Source organism: Pongo pygmaeus, chromosome 14, assembly GCF_028885625.2.
Source record: "Pongo pygmaeus isolate AG05252 chromosome 14, NHGRI_mPonPyg2-v2.0_pri, whole genome shotgun sequence".
NCBI lineage: Eukaryota > Metazoa > Chordata > Mammalia > Primates > Hominidae > Pongo > Pongo pygmaeus.
In genome coordinates this window covers 25,607,814-25,625,482 of record NC_072387.2, presented here as the reverse complement: position 1 = coordinate 25,625,482, position 17,669 = coordinate 25,607,814, and the positions used below count along the sequence as shown (strand labels likewise).

The following is a 17,669-nucleotide window of genomic DNA, read 5'->3' as shown; positions in this document are numbered from 1 at the left end:
TAAAGACAGGGTTTCATCATGTTGTCCAGGCTGGACTCGAACCCCTGACCTCAAGCGATCCACCTGTCTCGGCCTCCCAAAGCGCTGGGATTACAGGGGTGAGCCACAGCGCCTGGCCAGATATACTTTAAAAATGTCTTCCCTACACTGCCTGAGAAATGGACACCACCAAGGTTAACAGTGGGAATATGGTAGCACTGGCTTAACCTTTCCAATCTCCCTGAATCACCTCATAAAAAACATGGCAACTAGGATAGCAAAACAAAACTCCCCGCAGACAGCTTTTGGTTTTGGTTAAGTCCCAAGTCCATACCACGCGGGCCTTACCAAAACTAAAACAATGGTAAGGCCCATGTGGTGTGGATGGTCACTCAGGGGAAGCGAAGGCAACAATCTGGAAAAGCCCAGGCTGCTGCCGCTTGAGAGAGCAGCTGTGGGGTGGGGCCTCTTGCGCACTGGGCAAGGCGGAGAAGGGGAGAGGTGGCTGACCCCTCCCAGGCCCTGCAAAAGGGACCAGTGAAGCTCTCCTCAGGACTTCCAGGATCAAGCCCCACAAGGAGGAAAAACTACTAGGATTAGATTCCAAACCAAGTAGGCCAGAGAAGACAGAAACAAAATATCTAAAAAAAAAATTTAAAAAATTAGCCAGGCTGACTATCCTAAAAGCAATAAAAGCATACCAAAAAGACATGTCTATAAAACAGAAGAGAAAACAAACAAAAACTTTGGCGCATCAGGCAAAAAGATCCCAAGTCACTTACAAGACAAATAAACTCAACTGGTCATCAAGAGCAATGTTTTGTGCCAGATGACAATGGATTAACACAGTAAGACACCTGAGAAAAGAAAATGTGCACTAAGGAATCTGCAACTGGCGTTCAGATAGAAAGGCTGCCAACACACTGTTAGGAAACAAAAGAAGTCAGTGATTATTATTCTCAAGAGCCTTCCTACCACAGAGGTGGGTCGCAAACTCTTGCATGCACCTCTGCTGGGGACTGATGCTCCTGCCGGAGTCCACACTTTGAGACGCCCGGTACTAAAGCATGAACTTCAGATAACCAAAAATGACTGGACAAACATCACCATAAGGACTGGTGGAAAGCATTAATTATGTATTTGCTTCTAGGACTAAGACTGAATGAGGGTTATAAGAGAGACTGTAGTATGTGTGACTAAATGTTCTAACAAGGTACAGTGTATCTAGGAAATAACAGGGAGACGTGGTGAGAACATATTAAAGGAGTATTATACTTGCTGATTATAGTTATTAACTGGGAGTAAAGGACAGTATTTCAAATTAGATATAGAGGGAGAGAGAGGGCAGGGAGAAGATAGGTCCTAGTTAATTTCTAGTTTTATCCTTTGAACCACATTAAGTATTTTACATACTCAACAAAATTGCATCAGCAAGGATGGAGGAACCCTAAAACTGAAGACAAACAGACAAATGAACCTGTTTATAAAACTGATAACCACACCGAAAAAAAAATTCAAGTAACTTCTGAACATTAAACAGTGCATATATTCTAAGAACAAAAAGAACTACAAGTGAATGTGGAACTTTATCAAATAGATTAACAAATACTGTCTGTCGTTCACAGTAGAAAGGGCAGAGCAAATCTGAGGTTAATTTCTCTGTATTGTAAGATTTAGTAAATGAGGACATGCAATACTGTTGTGACCAGAGTTCTCCTGGTAGGAAAAGGGAGAACACGTAGGTCTCTGTGGTGACAGGCCGAGTTACAGAGGTCAGCATGGATTTACTGAGGCTGGGATGTGCCACTGTGCCAAAAAAGAGAGCAGTGCTACCCTGAGTGGGAGCGCCAGGACACAGGGGGTGGTATGAAGGGGTTCCCAGCTAAATGTGCAACAGTTTTAGCACCAATAGTAACATGTTGAATAAAAGAATCTCTGAGAATGTACTGGTGCCAAAAAAAATACCCATATTTGTTTTCTGAATAAAATATGTATTAATAAAAGATTATTTTAAAGGAAGGGCAAAGGGCAAAATTATTAGTATATGGTACCATCTTTAAAAGAAAAATCAGGTCGGGCACAGTGGCTCAAACCTGTAATCCCAACCAACACTTTGGGAGGCCGAGGTGCGAGGATTACTTGAGGCCAGGAGTTCCTACCAGCCTGATCAATAGAGAGAGACCCTGTCTCTGGAAAAAAGAAAAAAAATTAGCCAGGCCTGGTGGCGTGTATCTATAGTCCTAGCTGCTTGGGAGGCTGAGGTGGGAGGATCGTCACTTGAACCCAGGAGGTTGAGGCTGCAGTGGGCCATGACTGTGCCACTGCACTCCAGCCTGGGTGACAGAAGCAAGACTCTGTATTTAAAAATAAATGAGAAGAGAAGAAAAAAATCGTACATCTACGTATAACCTGACGACAGATCAAGCGCAGAAAATAGATTTTACCTATCTTTCCGTAACTGTAACTGTTTAGGGGTCTGGCCCCTATGAGACACTCCATGTTTACTCAAAAAAGAAAAAAAAGCTAAAGATACTACGATGTTGACAAAACAGTTCAGTAGAAGTCCATTAGTGTCACGTAACATCACTCAAAGCTCACGACAGACCAGTGGTCATCTTATAAATACACCTGTTTTACTAAGTGATTGCTTCACTTACTAAACCAGTACTGACCCAGTGTATGGTACTTATGTAGTATACATACATGCTCAGTAAATGCCAGGCACTTCTGTTATTGCTATTATTATTAACAACTACTATACACAGTCAAAACTAATATTGTTTTGGTCATTTAAGAAAAGACTAGGTATTCTAAAAAACATAGTTGAAACTTAAATTGTAGGGAGAAAGATCAATGTTCAGCTTATAAAATAATGAGAATCATTCTCTTAATGTGAGATAGCTTCACTATATAGTTCTAAGTTGTTTTTTTAAACCAGGTCCTCACCAGATAATTTAGCAGAAAAAGCAGGCATAAGACATAGTTAATAATGCAGAATAAATATAATATACAAAAACAAATTGCTCATATCATGGACGAACAAATGATAGTTTGGCATGTCTCTTTTTTCTCCACTTTTACCTTACTCTTAACTTAAAGGAAAATATCAATATTCATCTCCAAACTATTGTTTGTCAACCGCAACTGTAGGTTGGGTACAGAAAGAAGAACCCAGCAAAAATCACTGAAAGCAGTGAGAATTGGCTACATGGAATTTACACTAAAGAATACTGTACACTTTGTTATTTGTAAATCATTTACTACACATCCTTTAAGAGTTACAATTTACAATAAATTTATGTATGTAAAAACAAATATGAGACAAAACATAGTACCTGAATATCCTTCCTGACTGCTTTAGCTTTGTTCTCTGCAATTTTCTTCCTAAATTCAAGAAGCACTTCTTTACAGTCCTCCAGGTGAATCTCGGGCTCCCAGGTATCGTCATCCGATGTATAGCCTTTCCAGCGAACTTTGTAAAGAACTTTACCCTGTTATAGAAAATAAAAGGAGGCAAATAAAGCAGATCGCTAACTTGATTACATTTCCAAAAAAAAAAAAAAAAAACAAAAAAACTGATGAGAAGACATGAAAGAACTTGAAAATTGCTTCTAAGTGGAAATTATCACATTATAAAGTACATGCATCTCCTGAGAAAAGTGGCTTAAGAAAAAAAGTATCGACCAGGTGCAGTGGCTCATGCCTATAATCCCAGCACTTTGGGAGGTCAAGGTGGGCAGACTGCTTGAGCCCAGGAGTTTGAGAACAGCCTGACTAACATGGCGAAACCTCATCTCTACTAAAAATACAAAAATTATGGGCCAGGCGCAGTGGCTCATGCCTGTAATCTCAGCATTTTGGGAGGCCGAGGCAGGCGCATCACCTGAGGTCAGCAGTTGAAGACCAGCCTGGCCAACATGGTGAAACCTTGTCTCTACTAAAAAATACAAAAAAATTAGCTGGGTGTGGTGGTGGGCGCCTATAATCCCAGCTACTTGGGAAGCTGAGGCAGGAGAATCGCTTGAACCCAAAAGGCAGAGGTTGCAGTGAGCCAAGATCATGCCATTGCACTCCAGCTTGAGCAACAAGAGCAAAACTGTCTCAAAAAAAAAAAAAAAAAAAAAAAAAAAAACAGATGGTGGCGCGTGCCTGTAGTCCCAGCTACTTGGGAGGCTGAGGCAGAAGAATCACTTGTATCCAGGAGGCGGAGGTTGCAGTGAGCAGAGATTGCGCCACTGCACTCCTGCCTGGGCAAAAGAGTGAGACTCCATCTCAAAAAAAAAAAAAAAATTAGCTGGGCACGGTGGCATGCAACTGTGGTCCAAGTTACTTAGGAGGCTGAGGTGGGAGAATTACTTAAGCTCAGGAGGCGGAGGTTGCAGTGAGCCAAGATGGTGCCATTGCACTCCAGCCTGGGTAACAGAGCCAGACCCTGGTGTGGAAAACAAAAGAGAGAAATGAAAAGAAAAAACAGTATATTATTGATCTGTTTTTCATAAACCAAAGACTGAAGTCCTATTCTGATTCCATAAAGCAGTATGTAATTCTTGAAAAGCAATGAAAAATAGGAAACATAGGAATAACCAAATAATAAATAGATACTGAAAACAATTTAATCTATTTCCTTCACCTATTACATTAATACATATTTAGAATGTTTTTAAAACATTAGGATAATACTATAATTTTTAATATTGCTTTTTCACTTACGTATCAAGCGCTTTTTGTTATAACTTTTCAAACGCTTTTTAGTGACTTAAGATTATTCCATCATACAACAAAAAATAGTACAAAAATGCTCCCTTTGTTACGATGGTTGTTTAGATCATTTCCTTTTTTTTGTAACTTATAAATAAAGCTGTAATATCCCTGTGTATCTCTCATTAAGTTGTTAGAATAAATTCCCAGAAAGGAGGTCAATGGGGTAAAAAAAAACAAAAAACTAGCCATTTCCAGGGTTGATGGCAGCCAGGCGTGGTAGTAGGCACCTAGAGTCCCAGATACTTGACAGGCTGAAGTGGGAGGGTCGCTTAAGCTCAGGAGTTCGAAGCCAGCCGGAGCAACATAGTGAAATCCCATCTCAAAAAAAAAAAAGGCAAGCCATTTAAAGATTAAAACACACTGCCAAATGCCTTCCAGAAAAAATGCTCCAATTTACACTCCACCAGATACAAGAGTCCATCTCTCTATATCAGGGGTCAGCAAACTACAGCAGGGCCTGCCTCCTATTTTTGCTCATCTTGTGATCTAAGAATCGTTCTATATTTTTAAATGGTTAAAGGGAAATCAAAAGAATTACATTCATCAACTGCTTTACAATGTGCCATGCACTGTCTAAATCTTTGCATTTATTAGTTCATCATTAATATTTACAATATCCCCATGAACTAGGTAGTATTACTCATTTTATAGATGAGGAAACTAAAGCTTCTAGATAAAGTAACTAGTCAAAGATCACACAGCTGATGGGTAGTTCAGCTGAAATTCAAAACCCAGAGTCTTACCCCAGAGCTTCTTTCTTTTGTTTTTTTTTTTGGTTGTTTTTTTTTTTTAAGACAGGGTCGCCCAGGCTGGAGAGCAGTGGCGCGATCTTGGCTCACTGCAACCTCCGCCTCCCGGGTTCAAGTGATTCTCATCACTCAGCCTCCCAAGTAGCTGAGATTACAGGTGGGCACCACCATGCTCGGCTGACTTTTGTTATTTTTTAGTAGAGATGAGGTTTCGGCATGTTGGCCAGGCTGGTTTCAAACTCCTGGGCTCAAGAGATCTATCTGCCTCGGCCTCCCAAAATGCTAAGATTACAGGCATGAGCCTCTGCGCCCGGCTCATAAAATTCTTAACACAGGAATAAGTTTTCATGACTTTGGATTTGGCAATGCATCTGTAACTGGGGACCTCAGTTTTTAAAATATATTTTAATCACCTTCTTTTTCTTCCTTCCCTTCTCTCTTACCCCTTCATTCCTTTCCTCTCCAGACACTCTCTTCCAGCAATGTATGCTTATCTAATTATGCTTTTGCTTAAGAAATTCCAGAGGCTAGGCCAGGTGTGGTGGCTCACACCTGTAATCCCAGCACTTTGGGAGGCAGAGGCAGGTGGATCACGAGGTCAGGAGTTTGAGACCACCCTGACCAACATGGTGAAACCCTGTCTCTATTAAAAATACAAAAATTAGCCGGGTGTGGTGGCGTGTGCCTGTAATTCTGGCTACTCAGGAACCTGAGGCAGGAGAATCACTTGAACCCAGGAGGTGGAGGTTGCAGTGAGCTGAGATCACACCATTGCACTCCAGCCTGGGTGACAGAGCAAGATTCCATCTCAAAAGGAAAAAAAAAAAAAAAAAAAAAGACATTCCAGAGGCTAATCTCAAACAAACCAGGCACTGTAGAATCCTCCTGTTCAGGAGGAGTCGCAAGCAACTAGGCTACCACCAGCGCCAACCAGACCTCCAGATGGGTGACTAGCCAAAATAGCCATCCAAACAAAGACACACAGACCCTGTAGCACCACCCCCACATGTCTCCCATACCAAGCTGCCTTTTAAAAACCCTATGGTAAATTTTTTTTTTTTGAGACGGAGTCTCGCTCTGTTGCCCAGGCTGGAGTGCAGTGGCACAATCTCAGCTCCCTGCAACCTCTGCCTCCTGGGTTCAAGCAATTCTCCTGCCTCTGCCTCCCAAGTAGCTGGGATTACAGGTGCCCAGCACCACGCTTGGCTAATTTTTGTATTTTTAGTAGAGATGGGGTTTCACCATGTTGGCCAGGTTGGTCTTGAACTCCTGACCTCAAGTGATTGGCCTACCTTGGCCTCCCAAAGTGCTGGAATTACAGGTGTGAACCACCGTGCCCAGCCCCCTATGGTAAATTATAAAATTTAAGATGTTCTTTGTGATAATAGTCCACCATCTTCTCAGTTTTGCTGGCTTTCTGAATAAATCTGCTTTTCTCTCATCAACCCTCGTCTCTTGTGTCTGGCTTTCGAATGGCAGGCAGCCAAACCTGGGTTCACCTACAGATTCTTTGATACGCTATCAAAAGCACAAACAAAAAGAAAAAAATAGATAAACTATATTTTATCAAAATTAAAAACTTTTGGGCATCAAAGGACATTACCAACAGGTGAAAAGATAGCACGCAGAACGGGAAAAATATTTGCAAACCATATATCTGATAAGGAATTAATATCCAGAATATATAAACACAACACATGAAAAGATGATCAACATCATTTGTCCTTAGGGAAATGGAAGTCAAAACCACAAAATGAGATACTACTTCACATCTTTAGATGGCTAAAAAAAGACAACGGAAAATAGCAAGCATTAGTAAGGATGTAGAGAAATCGGAACCTTCTTACATTGGTGTTGGGAATGTAAAGTAGTACAGCTGCTATGAAAAATCGTCAGGCAGTTTCTAAAAAAATTAAACACAGAATCATCCTATGACACAGCAATTCCAAAAGTAGTCCCTATTTTTCAATTCCAAAAGGATTGAAACAAATATTCAAACAAATATTTGTACACCAATGTTCACTGCAGCATTATTCACAATAGACAAAAGGTGGAAACAACCCAAGTGTCCATCGATGGATACATAAAATGTGGTCTACCCATACAATGGAAAATTACTCAGCCTTAAAAAGGAAGGAGATCCTGACACATGCTATAACATAGATGAATCTTGAAAATACTATGCTACAAAACACAAAAGGATATTTATGATTCCACTTACATGAGGTACTTAGAATAGGCAAATTCATTGAGACAGAAAGTACATTAGAGGCTACCAGGGACTTGAGGTAGGCAGGATGGGTACTCTTCAATTGTACTCACACTGCCCTTCAATCATTCAGCCATCTGTGTAAAAAGACCAAGTACCAGTACTGCTTAATGGCTACAGAGTCTCTGCAAAGATGAAAGGGTTTTAGAAATAGTAGTATTGTTTGCACAACTTAGTGAATGCAATTAAAGCTGCTGAACTGTACACTTAGAAATGATTGAAATGACTAATTTTATGATATATATACATAACCACAATAAAACATTTTTAATTACCTGTTGTGTCTTTTACCGATTTTCTTGCTCATCTATAAGAATATCTCTAATACTTTTTAAGGTAATTAAGTTTTTGTAATATACATTGCAAAGTTTTGCTTCTTCAGATTTCTGGTTTATCTTTTCTGCTCAATACCCAATCTCACTGAGAATCAAGAATATAAAACTTGACTGTCAACATGAACTGCAGAGCACCATTCTAGCTACACACTTAACATTTGCCCGATTTTCTTCACACCACCACCAAGGCAATAAACTTTCCAAGCGAAGTGCCAAGAACTGCTCCCCACCCGTTTTACCCTTCAATTGTACCCACACTGCCCTTCAATCATTCAGTTATCTGTGTAGAAAGATCAAGTACAAGCACTGAGTAGAATCTGAACTCAAGAAATATCAGAAAAAGAACAGATTCAAAATCTTAACTTTTTTTTTTTTTTTTTTTGAGACAGAGTCTTGCTCTGTCAGGCTGGAGTGCAGTGTCACGATCTCGGCTCACCACAACCTTCGCCTCCTGGGTTCAAGTGATTCCCCTGCCTCAGCCTCCCGAGTATCTGAGACTACAGGTGCACGCCACCATGCCTGGCTAATTTTTTGTATTTTAGTAGAGACGGGGTTTCACCATGTTGGCCAGGGTAGTCTCGATCTCCCGACCTCGTGATCCGTCCACCTCGGCTTCCCAAAGTGCTGGGATTACAGGTGTGAGCCACTGTGCCTGGCCTCAAAATCTTAACTTTTAAAGATAAGCCTGAAAAGCCTTAAAATTTTAAAATAATAGTTGAGTACATCAATACAGTTTTATTGTTCAGCAATACAGTTTTATTGTTCAGCTACATTAAATGGGTGGGAAGATGGTGATTTTATCCATTGAGAATATATGCATATTCTTTTGGGCAAAATAATATACAAAAGCAAAACTACTGTATACAACTTTTTTTTTTTTTTTGAGATGGAGTCTCACTTTCGCCCAGGCCGGACTGCAGTGGCACGATCTCTGCTCACTGCAAGCTCCGCCTCCCGGGTTCATGCCATTCTCCTGCCTCAGCCTCCCGAGTAGCTGGGACTACAGGCACGCGCCACCATGCCCGGCTAATTTTTTGTATTTTTAGTAGAGACGGGGTTTCACCATGTTAGCCAGGATGGTCTCAATCTCTTGACTTTGTGATCCGCCCGCCTTGGCCTCCCAAAGTGCTGGGATTACAGGCGTGAGCCACCACGCCCGGCCTGTATACAACTTTGTAAGAGCTTCTGTCTTCTGTAAAGGCATAATTAAAACTGAAGAAATTAAAGATGAGACAGCACAGCTAAGAAGACAGCTTCTTAGCTTGCATGAATGGGGGAAAGAAAAGAAATCTTAGTCAATAGTATGCAGAACTGCCTAAAAGAAAGCAATATATTTGGTTTTAGAATAAACATCAGAGCCAGGAGCGGTGGCTCATGCCTGTAATCCCAGCACTTTGGGAGGCCGAGGCGGGTGGATTTTATCAGCTAATTTTATCAGTAATGGTCATGGGAACAAAAATGATCCTTGTTTGTGTGTGTGCATAAAAATAGTGGTAAATGCGTTATTCAACATAGCCCTTAAAAACACCACTTTCAAATGGGCCAGGAAAAAACGTACATAAACAGAAAAAAGATAAATAGATAAATGATTAATAATTAGAGAATCTGGGTGAAGGTATATGAGAGTCTATCTAATTCTTACATTTCTGATAATTTTTAAAAAGCAGTGGAGACTAGAAAACTACCTTTTACATTAACATAGTTATAAATCTAATGCTAGTTATCAACGAAATTTGAGCTAATTGATGAGAAGGAGAGTATTAAGAACAATTTTCAAGTATTAAGGAACATATCTTAATTATAGCTCTAGATTTAATTTACTGATAATTGTTACCCTTTACTTCAACAGGTGTGCTTCATTCATTCACTCGTTCAACAAATAGTTACTGAATGTGGTCACTATGTTCCAGGAACCTTCTGAGTTTTAGGAGCATGGCAGTATACAAATACAGATGAAATCCCTGAATTCCACGTCTTTGTATGGAGTCATGTAAATCCAAAAAATTGTCCAGGGTTTTGCCATGTATTAGGAAACTGCATGATAGCTCTAGGATTTATAACTTTGACTTCAAAATTCCAGAAGCAGTCTATTTCTTGGTAGCCAAAGTTTCCTTTAATCAGTGAGCCAAACTAAAAGGCAGGCCCCTATTCTACCAGATCCTATACACTAGAGCAACAGTTTAAAATTTTTGTTAAAAAAATAAAAAAATTGGCCTGGCACAGTGGCTCACACCTGTAAATCCCAGCACTTTGGGAGGACAAAGGTGGAGAATCACTTGAGCCCAGGAGTTCAAGGCCAGCATGGGTAACGCAGGGAGACCCCATCTCTACAAAAAATTAAAATATTAGTCATGGTAGAGCACACCTATAGTCCCATCTACTGCGAGAGGCTGAGGTGGCAGGATTGTTTGAGCCTGGGAGGTCAAGACTGCAGAGAGCCATGATTATGCCAATGCACTCCAGCCTGGGCAACAGAGAATCTGTCTCAAAAAAAAAAAAAGGAAATTAAGCAATATACACTATTAGAATTTAATTCTCTGCTTACTCTATTACCCCAAATAAATTATAAATAATGATTTGGAATGGTGGTGTATATATGTATTTCCACAGTTCTTATGTTAATTATTCATACATATAGTTAGAATCAAGAAATATTATTAATTAGTAAAAAGTGAATCAATTGTAAATGTTTCTGATTATAGACTACAGACTGGACTATAAGGAGGCCTAACAAACCGCTAGCAGGACCCTTAAGTTTGTCAATGGCTAGGTGGCTAACCAACCGGCTGGTTCACTCAGCAGTGAAAAAAGAAAACGGCCGATAGTCCTGTTCCACTAACACCTTTTGTATTAGTCCGTTCTCTATACTGCTATGAAGAAATACCCGAGACCGGGTAATTTATAAAGGAAGGAGGCTTAATTGGCTCAGTTCAGCATGGCTGGGGAGACCTCAGGAAACTTATAATCATGGCGGAAGGCAAAGGAGAAGGAGGCACCTTCTTCACAGGGTGGCAGGATCGAGTGAGTGCAAGCAGGGGAAATGCCAGACGCTTATAAAACCACCAGATTGCGACTCATTCACTATCGCGAGAACAGCATGGGAGAAACCACTCCCATGATCCTACCTCCACCTGGTCGCGCCCTTGACACGTGGGGATTATGGGGAATACAATTCAAGATGAGATTCTGGGTGGGGACACAGCCAAACCATATCACCTTTAGTCATATAAATCACTCCTTCACAAGAGCACCTAAAAATGCAAGAACTTGAATTTTAACTCACAGCACTAAAGCCTAATTGCCTTACACAAATAAGTTTCTTAGTTTCACCCTCTTTAGACTGGTGAGGCTTTAGGTATACAGTACTTACAATTCTTTGAGGCTGGCAAAATTAAACACTGTATGAATGAGAATCATCTTAATTCTAAAGATTTTATCCTTCTAGCCAAATTATTATTATTATTTTTGAGACGGAGTCTCCGTCTGTCGCCCAGGCTGGAGGGCAGTGGCGCAAACCCGTCTTACTGCAACCTCCGCCTCCCGGGTTCAAGCAATTCTCCCGCCTCAGCCTCCCGAGTAGCGGGGATTACTGGCGCCCGCTACCTCGCCCAGCTAATTTTTGTATTTTTTTGTATTTTAGTAGAGACGGGGTTTCACCATGTTGGCCAGGCTGGTCTCGAACCCCTGACCTTGTGATCCGTCCGCCTCGGCCTCCCAAAGTGCTAGGATTACAGGTATAAGCCACTGCGCCCGGCCCTAGCCAAATATTTTTCAAATACCTCCTGTGTGCCAGGTATTGTGTTAAATGCAAGTGATACAAAATAGTCTAACAGTGGCTCCTCCTTTCACCTCAAAGTGCTTACAGTATATTTGGAGGAATTATACATAAAAACATTTCCATCTTTATTGCAAATAACAATATTAATGACATCAGCTCTTAATTACTTAACTCCCCATAGACAGGAAAAGTTTCCACTATTAGCAATTGTGTATGCTTCAATTAAAATCTCTATACTGTCCGGACCTAACACAGCACCTGGCATACAGTAGTTGATAAAAAATGCTGAATGAATGCGCAAAAAATTGACACAAGGCAGCATATGACCAACGGGAAATAACAGACAATGAAAACACAACATAGAGAATGACCACTGTGGGCCCTTTGGTTACCTCACATCCATCTACTGAAACAGATTGTTTTCTTATTGTCCATGTTTCCCCTTGGATTAAAGGAGACCACATACAGCAGGAGAGACGAACAAAGAACGATAATGGCTTAAATGCCTTCATAGAGGTCAATACAAAAAGTAAAAAGAGCAGAGATGAGAAGCTCCTCACTCTGCAGAGGTTAGGGTCAAAAAAAGCTTTCCCAGAGAGCTACACCCCGAGGCCTTGGAAGATTTGAGTAAGATTTCACCAGAAGAAGAGGGCAGAGAACTGTCCAGGCCAGGAGAACAGGAAACACCAAGGCATGGTGTGATGAATTCCAAGCATTTCTGTGTGGCTGCGAGTTATACAACGCATAGGGGAGAGAGTGATGATGCTGATCAGGTTATGAAGGCCTTTAAATGCCACCCTCTGGGTAAGATTGAGATTTTACTCCGAGGGCAAATGAAAATTCCGGAAGATTTTAAACCAGGGAGTTGGTTACGGTTTTGGAAAACACTGTAACGATGGCGTGGACAGTGGACCACGACGAGAAGCATTACTTCACTATCGTATCACTCCAAAGCGCAGCAGCTCCCTTCACCAGCTGCCTGCAGCCTTGTGATCACCACACACCACATCCCAAACTGCTTCGTCTCTTCGGCCAAAACAATCCTCCAAAATTTGCTGAAGCTTCCCTCACACACTCAGCCCTAAGCACTCAGAAATGTCACTTCGCTTTTCCCACGATTTCGCGTGCTTGCACTGAACTCTCACATTCCTCCCCCGCTCCTGTTTTGGGTCTGCCCGCGCTGTTTCCAGCTTGCGTCCTCCCCGCCAGGCCCGGAGCTCCCCGCCCAGCCCCACGCCGGGGCCCCTCCACGTACCCCCTCGGTCTTCATGTCCAGGATCTTCTCCACCTCGAACACATCCTCTCCGTCCTCCTCACTGTCGCCAAAGGCCTCCGCTCCTCTCGCGGCTGCGTCATTATCTTCGCCCACTACTCCAACTCCTTCTTCGACTTCTGCCAACTCCTCAGTGCTGTCGGCAGCTGACACAGGGACTGCGGTCACACTTGCTCCCTCCGCAACCTGCTCCATCCTAGCAGCTCCGCAAACCGCCGACGAAAACCCGCGGCGACACACACCCCAGCAGCTCCTAGCGTTCCGCGCTCGGCCCTACTCCACATCAGCGGCGTAACGGAAGCCGACCAATGGCGGGCTTGGACCCTAGAGTGACAGGAAGAAAAACCAATCATGTTAAGGCGGGCGCGCCGTAGCAACGCGGAGCCCACGGGACGCAGGTGGGCGGGGCAGGGAGGGCACCCTAGGCGGAAGAGCGCTTGGGCGTTCTGTAGCTGTAGCGGAAAAGGTCAAGGGTGGGAGGGGAGCGGGCGAGGCCACTGAGTCGCGCGACGCTGGGGAGGAGGAGGGTCGTTGGGGCGGAGGGCGTCCCAGGGCTGAGGGCGGCCCCGAGGAGCTGACAGTGTCTGATCCCCCAGCAGGGAAGCCTCAGGTGCGGACGTCGGTAGGGCCAGAGCTGGGGACTTTCTAGGAAAGTGAACCTTGCTGCTGCCGAAACCCCAGCCAAGCGGAACGGCTTCCCAGAAGTCATATATGATTTTGATAGGTTTAGCACGTGTGGATGATCCAATCAAACATAACTCACAGTGCTCTTATATTTTAATGAGTGTTGATTAAAGACAAGGAAATTTAGCGGCCTAAAAAGCATCCGTTTTCCAAGTTCTAGCGCCCTTTGCGTTTTCATTGAAAATATCGGAGAAGGACGTGATTAAAAGTATTTGTTCAGGTTGTGAAGAGTTGACAAAAATTACACCACCCAAAGTTAGCGAAATACTGCTAGGAAAATACATTTAAGGATAATATATTTTTCTCACTTTGAATTTCGGATATGCAACTGAAGTGTTTATGGCATCAAGCTTTCTATTTTTGTTTCTTTGAACAGTGGACTTAATTTGTAAGATAAGCCTCATTGTCAAATCTCTGAGCTTTAACTGAAGAATAATCTATGGTCCGGCAAATCCTTTTGGAAAGGATCGCCAGATGTTTGAGTTGGCGCAATGATTTTTTTTTTTCACTCAGCTGTAATCAGATAGTAAATGATACACCGTTGAGCTTAAATGCATCCTATGTACCATCACTATAGTAGGCATTAGTAACAGGAATGCAAAGATCAGTAGAGTGTAGTATGCCTTCCTAGGACCCACAGGAAGGAGTCCCAGGAAGACACCCACCAATACTAACAATTGTATATTAAAAACTGTAAAAATATTACCCATATAATTAGTTGATGGGAGAAAGCTCATTTTTACAGAATTCTAGATGATAAATATAGAAGAAAAGTTAGAAAAATCACAATAATGTGGGTAAAAGATCTAGGGAACAAAGCATTATATGAAAGGGTGATGAGGAACTGGATATTCACAAGGCACTATAGATCCACAGATCATTTGTTGGTTGTAGGAGAAATCTAGCTTCATATTTGAAAGCCCACTGATCAATGTTAGCATTACTAAAAGTGGAACAACCAGACTGTATGCTTTCTGTTGACAAAAATGTTGATCCTTAATATACTCAGGCCTTTAAGTGTAATTTCCAGTTACAGGAAAGAATAAAGGGGAAAGAGGAAAAGGAAACAGACAAATCCAGAATGTGGGATATCCTATTGGCAACTGACTTTCTTCCAGTTAAAGGAAAAAGAGGGAGGAGAAGATTGTTCTAGATTTGTAACAATTTGAGATGAAAAACATGGCAACATTTAAAATATTTTAAATCTTAACAGGTTTATTATACTATTCTCTGCTTTTATGTGTTTTTAAATAAAATTTAAGTACATATATTCATGATGAAAGTTTTCAATTAAAAAATACATAAGGCCAGGCACGGTGGCTCACACCTGTAATCCCAGAACTTTGGGAGGCTGAGGTGGGAGGATCGTCTGCACTCAGGAGTACATGACCAGGCTGGGCAACATGGCAAAACTCTGTCTCTACCAAAAATACAAAAAATTGGCTGGGCGTGGTGGCACATGCCAGTGGCCCCAGCTACTAGGGAGGCTGGGGTGGGAGGATCCCTTGAGCCTGGGAGGCAAAGGTTGCAGTGACCTGAGATTGCACCACTGCACTCCAACCTGGGTGACAGAGTGTGACCTCGTCTCAAAAAAAAAAAAAACATATATATATATGTATGTCTGTCTGTCTGTCAGGCATGGTGACTCATACCTGTAATCCCAGTGAGTGCTTTGGGAGGCTGAGGTAGAGGATCACCTGAGATGTTGAGGCCAGGGGTTCAAGACCAGCCTGGGCAATATAGCGAGACCCCATCTCTACAAAGATTAAAAAAAAAAATAGCTGGGCATGGTGGCACGCACCTGTAGTCCCAGCTATTTGGGAGGCTGAGGCAGAAGGACTGTGGCTTGCCTGAGCACCACTGCACTCCAGCCTGGGTGACACAGAGTGAGATCCTGTATTAGTCCTTTTTCATACTGCTATGAAGAACTGCCAGAGACTGGGTAATTTATAAAAGAAAGAGGTTTAATTGACTCACAGTTCAGTGTGGCTGGGGAGGCCTCAGGAAATGGCAAGACCAGCTTGGTTGGTAAAACCCTAACCCAGCGGCGCTAGAGGAATTAAAGACACACACACAGAAATATAGAGGTGTGAAGTGGGAAATCAGGGGTCTCACAGCCTTCAGAGCTGAGAGCCCCGAACAGAGATTTACCCACATTATTTATTAACAGCAAGCCAGTCATTAGCATTGTTTCTATAGATATTAGATTAACTAAAAGTATCCCTTATGGGAAACGAAGGGATGGGCCGAAATAAAGGGATGGGTTTGGCTAGTTATCTGCAGCAGGAGCATGTCCTTAAGGCACAGATCGCTCATGCTATTGTTTGTGGTTTAAGAACGCCTTTAAGCGGTTTTCCGCCCTGGGTGGGCCAGGTGTTCCTTGCCCTCATTCCAGTAAACCCACAACCTTCCAGCGTGGGCGTCATGGCCATCATGAACATGTCACAGTGCTGCAGAGATTTTGCTTATGGCCAGTTTTGGGGCCAGTTTCAGATTTTGGGGGGCCTGTTCCCAACAGGAAACTTACAATCATGGTGGAAGGCAAAGAGGAAGTCAGACACCTTCTCAAGGCAGCAGGAAGAAGAGACGAGCAAAGCGGGGGGGGAGAGCCCCTTATAAAACCATCAGATCTCGTGAGAATTCACTCACTCTCATGAGAACAGCATGGAGGAAACTGCCCCCAGGATTCAATCACCTCCACCTGACTCTCCCTCGACACGTGGGGATTATGAGGAATACAATTCAAGATGAGATTTTCAGTGAGGACACAAAGCCTAACCACGCCAGATCCTGTCTCTAAAAAAAAAGTGTTGGGCACCATGGCTCACACCAATTCCAACACTTTGAGAGGCCCGGGTAGGAGGAATGTTTGAAGCCAGGAGTTTCATGGTGCAATGAGCTATGATCCTGCTGCTACACTCCAGCCTAGGCAACAGAGCAAGACCCTGTCTCTAATATATATATGCCATTTTAGTATATACTATTTTAGTGTGTGTATATATATATATATATACACTAAAATAGTATATACATACATACACCATATATATTTTAGGAATAAAGTTCCCATTCATCAAAAATAACCAATTTGTAATATGACATCACAAATTTTTAGCCTATACACATATAAGCACCAACACACATATAAGCACCAACACACACATAATCTTTTTTTTTTTTTGTCATTCGGGCTGGAGTGCAGTGGTATGGTCATAGCTCAGAACAACCTTGAACTCCTGGGCTCAAGTGATCCTCCCACCTCAGTCTCCTGGGTAGCTGGGACTACAGGCACAGGCCACTACGCCTGGCTAATTTTTGTATTTTTGTAGAGATGAGGTTTTGCCATGTTGCCCAGGCTGGTCTGAAACTCCTGACCTCAAGTGATCCCCACCTGTCTCTGCCTCTCAAAGTGCTGAGATTACAGGCGTGAGCCACTGTGCCTGACCCCATGTGAACATAATCTTTAAAATGAGCTCTATTGCATATTGTTTTACAACTGCTACATGTATAATATATGGTGCTGTGTATAAACTGCAATATATATAGTGCATGTGTGTGTGTCCATATTTCTGTAAGATGAATTTCTAGAAGTGAAATTCTTATTAGTGGAATTTATGAGTGAAAGAAGGTAGTGATTTAAATTTCGATAGATGTTATGGTTTGAATGTTTTTTCTTTCCCAAACTCACTTCACATGAAGCAGGGCCTTTAAGAGGTGATTGGGTTACGAGGGCGTTTCCCTCATAAATGGATTCATCCATTCTGGATTAATGGATTCATCCATTCTGGATTAATGGATTAATGAGTTAATGGCTTACCATGGGAGTGGGACTAGTGGCTTT

General features: G+C 42.2%; 1 protein-coding gene across 1 annotated transcript in view; it reads right to left on the bottom strand.

The window, feature by feature from the left end:
• The window catches only part of MPHOSPH8 (M-phase phosphoprotein 8), a 66,129-nt gene that overhangs the window by 28,370 nt on the left and 20,090 nt on the right, over positions 1–17,669 (bottom strand). Inside the window, exons 2-3 of the mRNA XM_054447211.2 lie at positions 13,127–13,468; positions 3,315–3,470 (exon numbers count right to left, since the gene is read on the bottom strand). Of these exons, the coding sequence (XP_054303186.1) occupies positions 3,315–3,470; positions 13,127–13,339 (369 nt within the window). The 5' untranslated portion in view covers positions 13,340–13,468. The remainder of the gene's footprint in view (positions 1–3,314; positions 3,471–13,126; positions 13,469–17,669) is intronic.